A 15,737-nucleotide genomic window follows, 5' to 3' on the forward strand; every position below is an offset into this window, starting at 1 on the left:
CATCATCTCAGGCTTCTCCAGTGCCAGAGAGCCAGAACATGAACCAGCAGTGTGCTGAAGTAGTAAAACATGGCTTTACAGCAGGGACACCAGGGTCATTCCAGAAAGTAAGAATGATGGCTCCCCAGGCCAGTGCCAGCTTCTGGCCAAGCAAATGGCCATTGCCACTGCTGCAGGCTGCAAGGAAACAGCTGAGGGCTTTGTTTGGCACATGTGTGTTGGAAGCAAATCTTGCTGCATGCCTAGAAGGGATACCAAATGGGAGAAACAAAGAGAAGACAGAGGAGGCAGGAACACAGCGTTGCTGTGCCTGGGCCAGCTACAAGCATGCTGTTCATGACACAGAGAAGAGGGCAGAGCAGCTCATGCCAAGACAAGCATGTGTCGCCTCAAATGCTCTCAAAACACCCTACATATAAAACCCAACTGCTCAGTTTCCTGTGCTTTGTCTCAGCCACAAGGAAATGCAGCAGCAAGACCTGTGTGTCTGAGCAGTGTTATGTACTGGACAAATCCTGCTGGTCACTCAGGTTATCCACACATTTGTATAGATATTCCCACTTCTATGGCCACCAGGCAAAGCACTTCAGCAGCCACCTCTTCCTAGCTTTGTGGACTTCAGAAACTCTCCAGTAGCAAATTTATCACCAGTGTTAGTACAAAAGGTACTAAAATCCCTCTACAGGTACAAAATGCCCATCTTGCCTGAGTGTGTGACCACTTCAAGTCAATTCAGCCTTTACATACTTGTCCAGGTTGGCATTCCCATTCACCTGCAGACCTTCAGCTTTCACTTGTCATTTCAACATGATGTTAGCCGTGATAATGCAAGATCTTATTTTACAATTCTTTTTCTGAACATGAGTGAAATACTATATGGGAGGCAAGGGACACAGAGGGAACAAGATATACTATTTGGCCAACAAAAATAATTGCATTACAAAGCTCAGGTTGGCTTACATGACTGTTCTGTGTTCAACCAAAAGCTATCCCAAAGGTGCACACATATCTTCAGACTATTTTAGGGCCTGGCAGCTACTTCAGTACACTTACCTACATTTATCTATTTATTTATTTTGTCCTGGGCCTTTTAAATTTGATGGGAGGCCGAAGGCAAGAACTGATGCATTGTAGATGACAACAAAAGAGGCTCTATAAAATTGCTTTTGGCATCTCCTGTGCATTCCATGTACATCCTATAAATTACTGCTGTATTTCAGCAATAAAAATAGTTTTGTATTTGGAATTAATTACAGTAAGATAAAGCTATAATAATAATAATAATAATAAAAAAGTACTGATGCATAAATATTCTGAATATACAAGGATAATTTGATTTGATAAAATGAAAGTAAGGCTCTTAATTTCTTTTAAGTGGAACATGCATCCACACACAGATACCATAGTGCGGGTGAAGCTTCAGCAGCTGTTTTGCTTAGGATTCCCAGAAATGGTGATGTGCCTCTTCCAGTTCTCCCCTTCAGATGTTTTTATAGCAGTCTCCATGTCACTGGCATGGTAACGTCCCCTTGCAATCTGAACTTGTTCAGCCCAGGACATGGTTTACTGCTATGTAATAAACATCAGTTCCTTTCTCGTGCCCCTAGAAGTGATCATATTAAGCAGGATACTTTGTCTTAGTTCATTCTTTAGTGCATCGGCACAGCAACCAGTGCTTTTGCCTTAACTGGGACTGCAGGGTCAACAGAGGGAGCTGATATATTGTTTTCAACAATTCTTAAATAAATGGAAGCATCATTTTATTTATGTGAGAAAGCGGGAAATAGCTGTTCATGTTTCAGTATGACCCAGACCAGCATGCTTTTCTCAAGCAAAATGCTATGTGACTTCAGCCAATAAATTAAGGGTGAAAACTGGCCTTGTATCATGGCAAAAGCATCACTAACCTTTAAAGAAACACGAGGCTTCAATGCAGAAAACAGTGATGGGGCTAGCAGTGGAATTGGAGGCTGGATGTGGGACCAAGCACAAAGTGCTGCATTTGATTTGCACCAAGATAGGCCCCTGCCCAAGACCTGCACCCCTGGTCTATGCTGGCCAAGGGGTTGCAGCCCACTGCACTCCATCCAGGCTGCAAAGCTGCTTTGGGGGACAGGAAGCCAATTCCTCTGGTCCCCCAGCGCTTGCCAGAGCCACAGCGGGGCTTTGGCTTCATGCTTTGATGTGGGCTGGACGGGATGTGGATGCGTCTGCCGAAATGTGATTATTTCTGTAGAGCAGCTTGAGCGTTCCCGAGTTCTCAAGAATGATAAGCTGTTACAAGTAAGTTGATCCTTAAAAACCTTCCATATGAATAGCAAAAGCAGTACAAAATGTGCTCCCAGCAACCATTCCACAATCTACTGTAGTACTTCCAACAGGTAAATATAGGTAGGCTGACAACGCGTCATTTTTTAATTTAATTTATTTATTTTTGTGTACATTTTTCTTAATTTGACTGACATACCATTGCTATAAAGATGCCCTGCTCTTTGAATATTTAATCCGAGACCACTAGTTCAAGTGTGGTTATGAAAAGTCACGGCAAACATGACTGGAAAGAGGTGGTTGGTTTTTTGACTTCCAGGCAGTTGTTTGAAGCATTTCATAGATGCACACAATAATCAGCAGAACACACGCACACGCAGTGCTGAGTTGAACACACACACACACACACGCACACACACACACACATCTGGAAAATGGGTTACAGTGGTTGAAGTTTCAAAAAGGTGTACTGTCCCCTTCTCTCAGCAGCAGTGATAAACCTTTGGGTATCCTGAGAAATAAAACTGAAGCGTAGTAAAGATCAATGTATTCTACCAACAGGGTTGTGGGTTCGTTTTCAAGATAAATATATTCTCCCAATCTATTTTGTCTTTCAAATGAAGAGGGCGGAGGGAAAGGTTAAGGAATACCAGTTTAACTGTTCCACCAATATCCTTAATCCAACACAACACGAGTCCTAAAAGCATCTCGTTAAAACAACATTAAATAAAAGCCTATCTAGCTTTATGCACATGGTCCTACTGTCAGTTTCCTATTTCTCACCTCCATAGGATGAGGAGCGGCTTTGAGATGAATGAAGACAACACAGGTTAAGAGAAGTGCTTCAGACTGCACTGACACGAGGTCTCAAGGGCTGGCAGTGGGTGACCACGAAGCACTCTGCACTGTTTGCCTGACCCCAGCACGATGCTACTATTACTAAACCACCAGCAGTGTTCAGAAGGACTGCCCAAGCCAGGGTGAGGGCAGGGACTCAAAGCTTCCTATCTCCATCTCCTTGCACAAAGATTTGGGGGGTCTTATGTTAGGATGTAGGAAGTTTTGATTCTGATGAGGACAGAGCTGCCTCAACAAGCTAAAAAGTGACAGTGACTCCCATTGCACTGCCCTGCCCTTCTCCTAACACCCTATTTCCCATTCCACCCCTGCTGTGTGAGGCTCTGGACTGCGCTGCAGTGGAAAGAAGCAAGCAAAGACACAGGCAACACAAACAAACACAAAGCAATTAAAAGAACGATGGGAGATGTGGTCTGATGTACTTTTGCCAACAAACAGAACATTTTAATTGCTCTTTTTAAAAACACTTTGCATTGCGTTTTTTCAATCTCTGAAATGGCAGAAGGGCTCCCTGCACCCACCCAGCTGCACACAAATGCATACGCACTCATAGCTTTGTGGAGCTACCGGATTTACTTTGAGACAAGTTTCTTGTGCATTCTGACAATTAGAGACAAGTTATTCGCAAGAAGGCAAAGTTCATGCATGGCTTTGACAGCTCCGCTTTCTCATAAATGGTATTTGAAAAGCAGAAAGCAAATGAGGGCCAAAGCTCCATTTAAAGTTCACCTCAGATGCCTGAAAAGCATTCATACCCACATCCTTCTGAGGTCCCTGCTTTATGAACTTCTAATGAAATCCACATTCTGCTACCCAACTCTTCTTATGCACAGGGGGAAGAAAAAACAAACCAGAAAACCAACGCAAGCTGTTGGAAAACAGATGCATCACAGCGTTCCTTATCAGCACGGCCTGGGCGGCTTTGGAAGCAGCAGAGAAGCAAGATACATTTGCAGACAGGAGGAAGGGAACTAAAAGAACAAGAAGAGCATGACTGGGAGACCCCTACCAGTCTCCCACAGGTCTCATGTTTGGGATTTCATCCCTATGCTGCTTATCAGTGCTCCATCCCTCAGCACTTCCAGTGCATTCCTAGCTGCCTCGACCTGGGGGCTGATGGGGAACTCCAGGCTCCTGATACAGAAGATCCTGACATGGAGGCTTGGATTAATGTGCTCATCTCAAACTAGATTGTACTTTTCAGGTGGAGAATTTTCTCAGAATTCCAGTGCACTCAGGGTTGGAGCACCAAGCATTTTAGCAGCTAAAACAGTCTCTGGTGCCACTAAATCCCCTCTGGAAAGAAACATTATAACCCAACTGGTGTTTTTCCTATTAAACCCAAAAGAAGGCGAGAAGGTTTATTCAGAAGACTCCAAGATGTTTAAAGAAGTGGGGGAAAAAAAAGATTTTTTGAAAAAATAAATTACTTAATCTCTAATTCCAGAGCAAACCAAGTCACTGAAAGAAAATCTGAACTGCTATAAAGATTAAACACATTAAAAAAGAGAAGACTTCCAACCTGCCACTTTGCCTGCGCTCTCTTTAACACCAGCACACCACTGGGAAGTGGTTACTTTTCCATTAAGCTCAGTTTTCCTTACATTTTTTAGTTTAAAATTCATAGAAATACCTTTGTTATGAATTCCCCGCCATCTCAACACAGTAGATTTCACAAGCTGAGACAGAAACTCTACAAATTTGATAAATGTTGATGCCAAACATGGATCTTTGCCATCAAAACCGTCATCCCATAAATTGAAGACTTTGGACAGAGAAATGACAAGTTTTACTCCAACATATCCTCAGTTTGCAAGACGCTACATTTAGCAGCTTCCCCCCAGTGTGCTGCTATTAACAAATAAATGCCAAATTTCAACAGTTGTGGATGCTGTGATGATTTCCATCAGCCCTGGGGGCATGGTGACAGCCACTACCAAACACAAGCTGCTCAACTCATGTCTGCGGAGGAAGCAAAATGGTGGTAGAGCTCTGGAAATTCACAACACACCCGTTAAATGGAAATGTTTGGAGAAAGATATGGTGATGCTGTGGCTTTTTTACTGTCTGTAGAACCCCACCATGACTTAAGCCTTCCTGAAAAGAAGCATACAATTGAGCTGAGAGATACAACTGACTCAGATATTGTTTCTGGACACTCTGAGATGGCTGTAAGGTCTTTCTAAGAGGAACAGGCCAAAAGAAATGCAACATGGCAGACCCCAATGTCTCCATCAAACATAACCCTGGAGGATCTGCCTCTACCTATGTTTATAGAGGCCATGAATGTGCTTGCTTGATCCTTCCAGCTCTCAGTGCTGGCTGCCTCTCCACATTGCACTTGTCTCCAACCTCCTGCTGGCATCATGATTCAGACCTTTACATGCTGGGTCATGGCATTATGGAAAGACCACAGACTGATCCCTTATTTTCTCAAAAAGAGTAATAATTTCGGGCAAAACCAGACTGAATTAGGATAAACCCTGAGCTGGCCTGAATTCTTCCTTTGTGAGAAACCAAACACGAATTTTCCTGATCTGTTCAGCAATATTCGGGTTGGGTGTTTATTCTCTATTTTAAAATTACACTATTTTGAACTTCCTGGATTTAGCTGGGCCCAAAAGCGAAAGTAACATACCAAAATACCCCGAAATAAACTTCTAGGAAGAGTTTTCAGGTCTGGCTAAAACCACGCAGCTTTGGAAATTGCCGAAAGCTGTCTGATCTTTCGAGATTTCCATCTGTATTTCCAGCGCGTTTTAAGACGCTTCCAAGCATTTCCCAGCTTATCCCCGCGGTACCTCGCAGCCGCTGGAGTGGTGCCCCATCGTTTAGAGAAACCCAAGAGCCTTTCGAGGAAGGAAACGCAGCCCGGCCCGCAGGCTGGCTGCCGGCAAGGGCAAACCATGGGGCTGCTCTGCTTCCAGCAGGGATTTTTCCTGAGGTGGAGAAGTAAGAACACATGTCAGGGAGTATTCAAATGGGTTAGGGAAGCTCTCACCTTGGCTGGATACCTGCGGGCAGGCGCTGGATAGCATACAGGCAACGCCTTCTTTTCCCAAAGGCCCCTTTCTCTTGCCTTCCCTCTGCCCAACCGCCTGGAAAAAAAAGGCTGCTAGTAAAATCCCAGACAGTAAAATGCAAAATGTAACTGTGACTCTAGGGAAGAGGTCAATGCAGGCTAAGAGCTGGCCAGCCACCCAGCAGTGCACTAAAGCAGGTTGTGCAACACATGTCACAAGCATTCCTATTGGAACAACACTGCTAGCAGCACAGGTCCCTGCAGGATTCCTTTGTTCCTGTGGCAGTTATAACTAACCAAAAGATGGGAGTATCTAATTTACTCCTTAAGATATTTACCCTCTTCTTTCTCAGCTACAGAGGCAGTTCGCAAGCCTTTCTCATCATTCATGCCCAATGAAACTCACTGACAAGCTCAATGGGGGAAGCAGCAATGCACGAGGCCATACAGCAGGCACCATCACCAGCTCACTGGCAGTTCTTCCCTGGTTTTCTTTTGGGTTTTAAATGTTTCTTTTGCAGGCAGTGGGTACACAGTGGCATCTGAGACACGTGACAAAATGCATCACCTAAATCCATTGCTCTCTGTCTGCTGAGCTCTCCTCGATCAACTCCAGCTCTTCCTTGGCAGGGTGGACAAACAACAGCTGCTCAACAGAGCACTTAGTTTGTCCCTGTGCCATTAAAACAACCCTGGCAGTTTGCTACACTCTCCTCAAGAGTCCTTTTCATTTATACAGTGTATACCACTGGCACCACCACCTCCAAGCTCATCTCCAAATACAAAAGACTGAGTCAAGTAAGCTTTTTCTGGCCCTCCATAATAACAAAATCAACTGCTTTTATAGTGCGGGGTTCCATGAAGAAGCTGCATCCTTTCAGCCTGAAACATTGCTTCATACTGCCCAGAAAGTATCTCTTCCAGCCACAGTCCAGGAGAGTGAATCTCAGTGCACTGCAGAGCTCAGGCCTGCCAGAGCGCTCGTCAAATTTCATATTATCCATCTGCTCCAGTAAAGGCTGAGCTGAAATATTAATTAGGAGATCTGATCCCTTCTCACCAGAAACAATCTGGATTTTATAGCTCAGCCAGAGGCCAGAGAAGCAGACAAAGCTCTGTGATACATCCTTTGCTGCTGGTTAAAGGCTTTCAAGGAAATAAGTAACTTGGGGGAGAGGACACAGACTATAAAACACATGGACATCTGGTCTGTTATGTCCACCAGCCATCTCCCCCACACTCAGCCCCTTCCTCCTAAGTGCATGCTCAGAACAGAGAGAGATAACTCCTCTAACATAAACAGCTATAATATGGCAATAAAGATTAATGAGTGAAACTTGCCATTTTATGTATAATCCATGGGGATTTACGATCATTAATCTTTATTAGTGTGTAATAACTGTTTAGACATTAAGGACAGATTCTCAGCTGGACAAAACTGGCCTTATTCCAGCAAAGCCAATGGAGCGATGCCAGTTTATACCCTCCATGACCCTTTAAATGAGAGCCATCCCCACCTGCAAGAATCATATCACCAGCAGTATTTCCCCAACAGCAGGGGCTGACCAATGAAGGCAACTGTTTGTCTTTCTCTGTATCTGCAAAAGGGAGCTGCATGTGTCCAGGAAGCTCAACAATAGACATGTCAATAAACATGAGGAAATTCAATGAAAAAGCAACAGCAACAAAAGGAACCCCAAGGAGCAGGGAAGTGGATGATTCTTGAGGCAAGACTATAAGATCTGGTTTGGCAGGAGCATAACTAAGAGGGATGTAGCAATCTTTGGCATGTGCAAGAGTGAAAGCACCAAGACTGGCTCCCAGAGTTCCTTTAAGAGGAACAAGATGGAAGAGAGAGAAAAAAAAAAGAGCATCTTGGCTGGCTTTTCTGAGACAGGAGTTTGGGTTTTGTTTTTAATAAAAAAGAGGCCTATTAAACAAGGGAGCTGGTGGGAACCTTGTCTGAACTACACCAGACCAGCCACTAAAGCAATGCTGTATTAGCCGAGTGGGATTTCCTCTTCCAAAACGTCTAGGAAAGAAGGGAAATGTTCAGGTACATACTTTGCTTCTGCAAACACGGACAAATCCTGGCTAAAGCTGTGTGGGTGGGTGTCTCTGTCCTTGGAACTGGGCATTGCAATGTCACACGGGTGAGGGCATTGGAGTCCCTTCCCACCAAGTCAAAATGCACCTAACACTGACCCAACAGGCACACAACCACCTCCTTCCCCACCAGTCAAAGAACAGTGAGCTCAACTGCACTCAGTCATTTTAAGTGCTATTTCTTAAGTAGCGACCCACCAAGTGCCTCCAGAAAAGGCAGTCCCACTTCTTCAACAAGTGAGAAATGCCTCCTTCCTTGCCACTAAACTCAACAGAAGTCAGGGAAAAATGCAGACATACAGTATGAAGATCTTTGTGTCAACTTCAGCACACCTGGAAAATCTCCAGAGAAGATGGACGTTCCACCCACTGCAGCAACAGGGTGGCCTTTAAAAATGGTAACCAGAAAATGTTCTCCAGCTTTTCCATCAAGTTTAAGGGATGGTGGGCTGTTGGGGACCCAGAAAGAAGCCTTCCTGCCATCAACAGTTTAAGACCCCTAGAAATTGCAAAGCCTCAAGCAAGAACATCAGGAGTTGTAAGGAATTTGGCACGCTGGAGACAAACAGATGATGAACATCATGGCCCTGTGGTCTCCCTCTTCCTGCCATGAGGATGGGCTATGCATGTCTCACACAGCCAGATCACCACTGCTGTGGCTGAGAAAAGAGCAGCAGAGAGGCCCTGCCTTACAAATGTCTCACTGTGCTAGAATTAATTCACACTGCTGGTCCAAGCCATGGCTCTGTGCTCAGCTCTGGGCAGCTTTTCACTCCTCTTTACTCCCTGGGGTGTTTTGGTTTGTTTCAGGTCCATGGCATGAGACCTGCTGCTTCTGCAATTTAAATATCCTGACTCGGGACAATCTAACACCCTGTGTGCTGCCCACAGTTCTGCACTGTCTGAAAACAAAAGAGCCTTTGGAAGAACAGCTTCAAGCCTCAACACCAGGGCATGGGGCAAGGTTAGAGGGAAAGGCTTAATATCCCACAAATCATGACTCTCCCAGCCAAACCTGTGCTCAGGTTACATCTGAAAAAGATTCTGAGTACTGACCAAAAGCCTTTCATCTTTACTGAGTTTGCAATCAATTGGAAAAGAGTCTGACTGTTGTTTTGCAACCTTGCAGGCAGGAGTCCTTGGCTCTCCTCCTTGCTACGAGGCCACCAGCTCAGGCTACTCTCTAAGAATACCCTTGATCAGGCCAAGCGTTATGTCCAACACACGGGATGCAGAGACAGACAGCCTCTGTATTCTTCTCCTTTATCCAAGTACCTTCCACAGTGGCAATCAATGCAGATCACTGGTTTTACTCACACTGGCCATACGGATTCACACTTACTCTGGGCTGACGTAAATGACTTTTAAAGGAACAAAGTCATGGAGAATCAGGAGGAAGTGAAGTGATTTGTTGCATGCTCTATTGTAATGTCATTAAAACAAAGGGATTAGACAGCCCAAGCACTGCAAGAGCAAAAGGCATAAAAGAAAGCACTCAGCATGTAGTGTTGAGGCATGCAGGAATCATTTTAGAGGGTTCCGAGCTGCAGACAACACTGACATTAATTTTCTATTGGAAAACGCTGGTGACATTAATATCTGCTATTAATACTGAACTTTGACAGTATCTCATAAATTCAACCTGTCAATTACAATGGCACTGAAATAAAGGTGCTGTGAGGTCAAGAGGATGCGGTGTCCAAACGAGACTTATATTCCAGGAGAAAAGTAGCAAAAACAATCTTTAACAAAAGCATCAGATCCATATGTAGGAAAACCAAAGGGTGGTTTTAAATGTCATGTTTTTCAAAGCGAGAATTGATGCTGGAACCAACTCCATAAACTGGCTGGCCGGACTTTCAGCTGCAGCTGAGGACAATCAATCAAAACAGCTCTGTGACTCTGAGAAAGTGAGAGAGAGAAAACACACACACACCACGGAATATGAGAGGGCAGATTATGAGCCATGCGAGGCCTTTTAAAATTACAGAGTGAAGTAAAACATCCTTGTGTTTCACCCACAACACAATGTGACCTGAAAGGTTCTCCTCGACTCAAAGTGAAATATGGAGCTTGTTGTTACTGGGGGCCAACAGGCTCATGAAACAGGGGCTGAGGAAGGGGAACCTCCTCCCCAAAGCCTGTGTGACCCGTGAGCCCTTTGCAGTAAGGAATCACCTGCACCCTGCCTGCCCTGCTCTGCAGTGGAGGAGCACAAGAATCAATGAATCTCCTTCGATATGGAGCTGGACTTGACGATCCTTATGGGTCACTTCCAGATCAGGATGTTCTATGATATGGCCCAAGGGCAGAGCAGCACTGTTATAGGGTTTGCAACCACCTAAGCAGGCACTGCCAGCCACAGTTATGACATTGACAGCGGCAGCCCAGGCACTGGTGGTCAAAGCATTTGCGTGCCCCCAGCACTAGTGGTACTACCCTGCCACTCAAAGGTCCCTGCTCTAAATACCACCCTTCCCAACTTGCCTGGTGGGTGCTTAGGGTAGTCCTGAAGCCGAACCTACACCGATGGAGACTGATGCCACTAAACTAGAAGAGAAAGGGCTGTGTTCCAGGCTGAATAACATCCTGCATAACTGTCTTGCAGGGCAGGCTTCCAGTTGGGATTTGGCTCTGAGAACTTGTGTGAAGTGATAGGTGGGGAGGAGAAGCATACAGAGGGGCACAAGGCACACACGCAGGCTGCAGTGCAGCCATGAACACAGGCACCCTGCAGGGCTGGGAGAAGGAGCCACAGGCAAAGGCAAAGGATTCATAGCCTGGTGATGCAGCTGTGCAGGTCTGGCTCAGTCAAACCAGCACCAGGCTGGTGCCAGTGGCCTTGCTCCAGATGCAGCAATGCCTCGCAGTGCTTGGCCCCCAGTTCTCTGGAAAGTAACCACGTTACCTAAAAGCAGAGTGGGTTACCATATTCCCCCTCCCACCCAGACAGCCTTCACACTCCAGCCCTTGGCTAGCAGCTATCCCTGCTTTTTCAGACATCCCGCAGTGTAGATTGTTTGCCTTTCTTATCTGGAGGAGGTGAGAGGAGTGCCCTTTTAGGCCCAAAGCAGCACATCCCCAGCCCAGGTGAGCCCCAGACACTGCAACGCTGCTGGGTTTGAGGGCAGGTGGGGACCAGGCTCCTCCTGGTCTTTGTGCAACATTCCGGACAAGTCGTTTCCCTCTGGGACTCTTATCCCAGAAACTCACCCAACAATATCTTCCCACTTCAGACCTCATCACCTGCCCAGTCCTGCAGGATAAGGGGTGGGATGTAGGGCAGGGGCTTTTCCCCATGCAGAGGTTGGCAGAGCACAGTGGGCTCAGAACATGGTCTGTGGAGGAGAGGTGAACTCACGGAACGCTGGGGCTCCCTCCAGCACAGCAATGCTGCCTTGCACCCTACGAAGGCAGCTCAAGGAGCTGAACTGAGATCCTTGTCTACAAATTCCTTTTAGGATGCACATTAAATATTACCCACAACACAGACACTTCTTTCTCTTTTCCTCCGGCACCTTTTTCCCCAGCATAGCCCTAGGACTATTGTTTGCTGTGGCCTCATTTAAGCATCATCATCACCACCACACATTCATCCTCATATAAAACAGAAATCTATTCCATCAAGCACTTAACATAAATATTAAAATAATGGAAGGGACAAAATATAAATCTACATACAACTTCATGACTACCATAGCACCTATTACCATGACAAAGCAAATTCCGGTTCAGGAGGAAGGGGAAAAGGGAACAAGGAGAAAGTTAGGAAGAGGGATTTTGACTGTCATTTAAATATGTAAATCACTCTTTAAATTTTCTTCTTGTCGTTTTGCTTTTGTTTCAAGGTTACCAACCTTATTAAAATTCATTTCACTAACCAGCTCGTTCTATGTCACTATGGAGATACCAAAGAACCCTTTTAAAAACTTCTGCGAGGCAGGGGGGGGGGGTTCTCAGAATCAAAACAAAACAAAACAAAACACGGCGACTTTCTGTTGGTGCTTCCATGACAAGTCCTGCCACGCGCCCCTCCCCTGCACCCACCAGTCCACAGAAGGGCAATTCATATCAAGTCCAGTTCTCAGTCTCCCAGGATGAGTTTGACAAAAGAGGCGACGTCTGTCTCTTTGGATTCGTGCAGGGTGAAGAAAGGATGTTGCTGGGAAGAGAAGAGTGAAAACAAAACAGGAAAGTTTATTATTCACAGTGCTTAGGACCGAATCTAATGTCTTTTCAGACAGTCTTTTAGACAGTGACAAACACTCTGTTGCTAGCATCATTTTCAAGCTGGATATTAGGAAACTTTTCTCCAAAACAGTGATGATGCGGTGGCACATTTGCCCAGGGAGTGCTGGGTTCAATGTCCCTACAGGTGTTCCAGAACCGTGGATGTGGCACTGATGGATGTGGTCAGTGGACACAGTGCAGTTGGCTGGGATCAGACTTGATCTGAGAGGGCTTTTCGAACCTTAACGCGTCTATGACTCTATGAAAATATTGGGCTTGCCATGTTTTGCAGCTGAGACACTTCTAGGAGGCCCAAGGGGCCACTTCACAAAGGCTGTGGATTTGTGCCACGCTCTCACATTCTCTCTCCACCCTGCCCTGCATGGGAGGGCTGACCCGGGCTGCTCTTGAAGCATCAGAGAGTACTGAACAACATCTCTAGCACGTCCTGCCCAGCAGCCTGGAAGCAAGGGAAAACCTCGCAGGAAGGCTGACTGCAGTGGGTTTTCCCTCAGCTTCCTGCTTTATCTGTGTATTTACCCTCTGGTGACTTTTGAGTCTCATTTCTTCCCTCCAATTGCTCATTCTCACAGCAGGAGACGGCTACCTTACCCCTAAATGCCGCAGAGAGGAAAGCCATCCTGGCTGGAAAGCCATCCCCAGCTGTATGTTTAACTACTTAATCGTGACCAACATGGGAAGACATCCTGCCAGAAAATCCTGCCTGCATTTCAGCGCAAATGGAAAAATATGGGGAAGGATTAAAATACACAACTGAATGACCCCCAGAAGCTCCTTTCTTATAGCACCAGTGACTCAGTTTGTACCAGGGCCTGCAATGCATCAGCCGAAGCCAGCTTCCACCTGAAATCACCAAAACACTCTTCAACACCCACTGTCTTGGCAGTTAATTGTATTTATTTGTATTAAGAGTGTTAAAGAGAACCAAATGGCAGCTGGGGCCCTGCAGGGTTTGCAGGCAACCTTGGCGCTGTATAAAACATAGCTGTGCTTCCTATATGCAGCCTGGGGTAGCTTGGTTTGATTCATGATTCTCTTCACTCAAGCCTGATTCTTAAAGATATTGTCCCAAATAATTCTAAGAGAAATGACCCAAACAGCCTGCTGTATTATTATCCTATTGAGACACCACTCTTTTCACCACACCCAAAGCAGGGCCAACCACAGCCCAGATGCACCCACACGCATGACATGAATGACAGTGATGCCCTCCAGCCCTGTCTGTGAGCCCAACCCCTCTGCAATGTCTGAGTCTAGTTATAGCTCAAAACTCCCCATGCTGGGTGGGAAATGCTCCCTGCAACATGCAGACCACCAGGGAGGAGTCCTGCAGTAGTTTCATGCTCCACTTCACCTGGGGAAGTGGTTTTTTTAAATGAGATTAAGCATCCGTATCAGTTTTCCTGATGCTCAAGATAGCACAGAGTCATATTTTCCATGAGAAACCTCAATTCCACAGGAAAGCAAGGGAGCAGTCTTGGTCTAAATGGCAAGTCCAATCCATTACCACAACTTAATGCCATAACAGAGAGAGGAGGCAGAAAACAAAACACAACAGAACAGCAACCCTCAACCACAGGACCTCACAACATTCATGTCAGCCATAAAATACCACAGCATTGAGATACTCTGGAGAGGTGATCCAAGAACCTAATTCAATAGAAATGCACTCGCCTGCCAATGGGTATTAATGCTGCAACAGACAGAGCTGTGCTGGTGAACCTTTTGATAAAAGGCCATTTGGCAAAGTTCAGAAATACGCTTAAGATATATATGTGTTTATTCAATAGTAATTAAAACAAAACAACAGGAAAAAAAGAAAACAACATAAACCTCAAGCCTCCCTTTGTCTGAAACCAGTAACAAACCGTTGCAACCAGTTGCAAACCGTGTGCAAATCAGATCTATATATAGAAAAACTGCATTAAAGGGCCCAGCAAAAAATGCCACTGGAATTATTTATTGCTTACGATTCACTTTTGGAAGGTGTGGGGGATATCTGGCATAGCTTGCAACCAGAGAACACCTTCAGCCCTGGCAACTTTGCACTGTGGAGGTCTCAACACCTCCAAGCAGAGCAGCATTGAGGCTGGATGACACAGTGTGCATCCTAAGGGCAGGAGACACCAACACTCCAGGAACAAAGTTAGGCACTTTTCAGCCTTTAGCTTTCAATCAGGTGATAGTGAAAAAGAGATGAGAGGCTTGAGTGAAACACTGGCTTCCCAAGCTCTGCTGCTTTTGATCAGGTTTTAGCAGCACCAGGATCAATACTACAACATCAGGAGAGAAACGGGCCATGAAGCTGTGGAGCCCTGGCAGATAAACCTCAGCACAGACCATCCTGTGCCAGCTCCAGCCCAGAGCTGAGTTACGTCAATGTCTGCACTGCTGGAAGTTCCTCAGCAGTAAAGTGCACCTGACCTCAAAGCCCTGCACTGCTCTGCATTTCCTTCATTGTGAGCCTTTATCAGCATCTTCTTCCTCAGTTATTCCTCTTTCCTAGACATGCTCACAGTCTCTAAGCAGCAGACAAAATTCAATAACCGGAATTATTAGTCACAGACTTGTCTCTGTCCCTAACATTCAGAAATCACTCTGTCCAAAGTTTCCTCTCTCAACACACCATGGCAGGAGAGCTCAGCAGACCGCACTGCTCCTGCAGCCCTTGTGTTGCAAGCACTTGGCTTCAGCGTTTGAAACCATCACACAAACCCAAGAGAAGGACTTTACCCTTGCTAAGTGATTCTCTGCAGCCTCATTCTTATCCCTTAGCAAATCTGTTCACTGTTTACACTTCTTCTCCACTGATCTGACTGGAATAGCACTTGATTGACACCTCCAAGAGCATCTCTGTCTCGCAGCACCTTCCCAAGACACTGAAGTGCCAGCATCCTCATTTCTGTTACGAAAATTGAGATGCTGAGAATCCCAAATCACCAGCCACTACTGGAAACCCTGTGTTCAGCATCTCATTACAACCCACCTCCGTTCTGAACCAATACACTGTTTAATCCAGGTAGACTCACCATAAGCTCTGGGTATGTTGGCCGTTCTTTGGAATTCTTCTTCAAGCTTTAATGGAAAGGAAAAAAATTGTTCAATGTTATAGTCTGCATGAAAGTTAAGCAAGCCCATAAGATCACACTGTGACAAAAGCAAGGCTTCAAGACCCTAATGAGTAAGTTCAGCCACTTATCTATACACTAAACAATCAGCTTAGGCACTGAGG

The 15,737-nt window shown here is 45.6% G+C and overlaps 1 protein-coding gene across 1 annotated transcript in view; it reads right to left on the bottom strand.

Moving 5' to 3' along the window:
- Positions 1-2,407: 2,407 nt before the first annotated feature.
- MAP2K6 (mitogen-activated protein kinase kinase 6) overlaps positions 2,408-15,737 on the bottom strand; it is a 41,902-nt gene continuing 28,572 nt past the window's right edge. Inside the window, exons 11-12 of the mRNA XM_015879960.2 lie at positions 15,535-15,580; positions 2,408-12,416 (exon numbers count right to left, since the gene is read on the bottom strand). Coding sequence (XP_015735446.1) covers positions 12,339-12,416; positions 15,535-15,580 — 124 coding nt within the window. The 3' untranslated portion in view covers positions 2,408-12,338. The remainder of the gene's footprint in view (positions 12,417-15,534; positions 15,581-15,737) is intronic.

The sequence above is a fragment of the Coturnix japonica genome, chromosome 18, assembly GCF_001577835.2.
Source record: "Coturnix japonica isolate 7356 chromosome 18, Coturnix japonica 2.1, whole genome shotgun sequence".
In the NCBI taxonomy this organism is placed as follows: domain Eukaryota; kingdom Metazoa; phylum Chordata; class Aves; order Galliformes; family Phasianidae; genus Coturnix; species Coturnix japonica.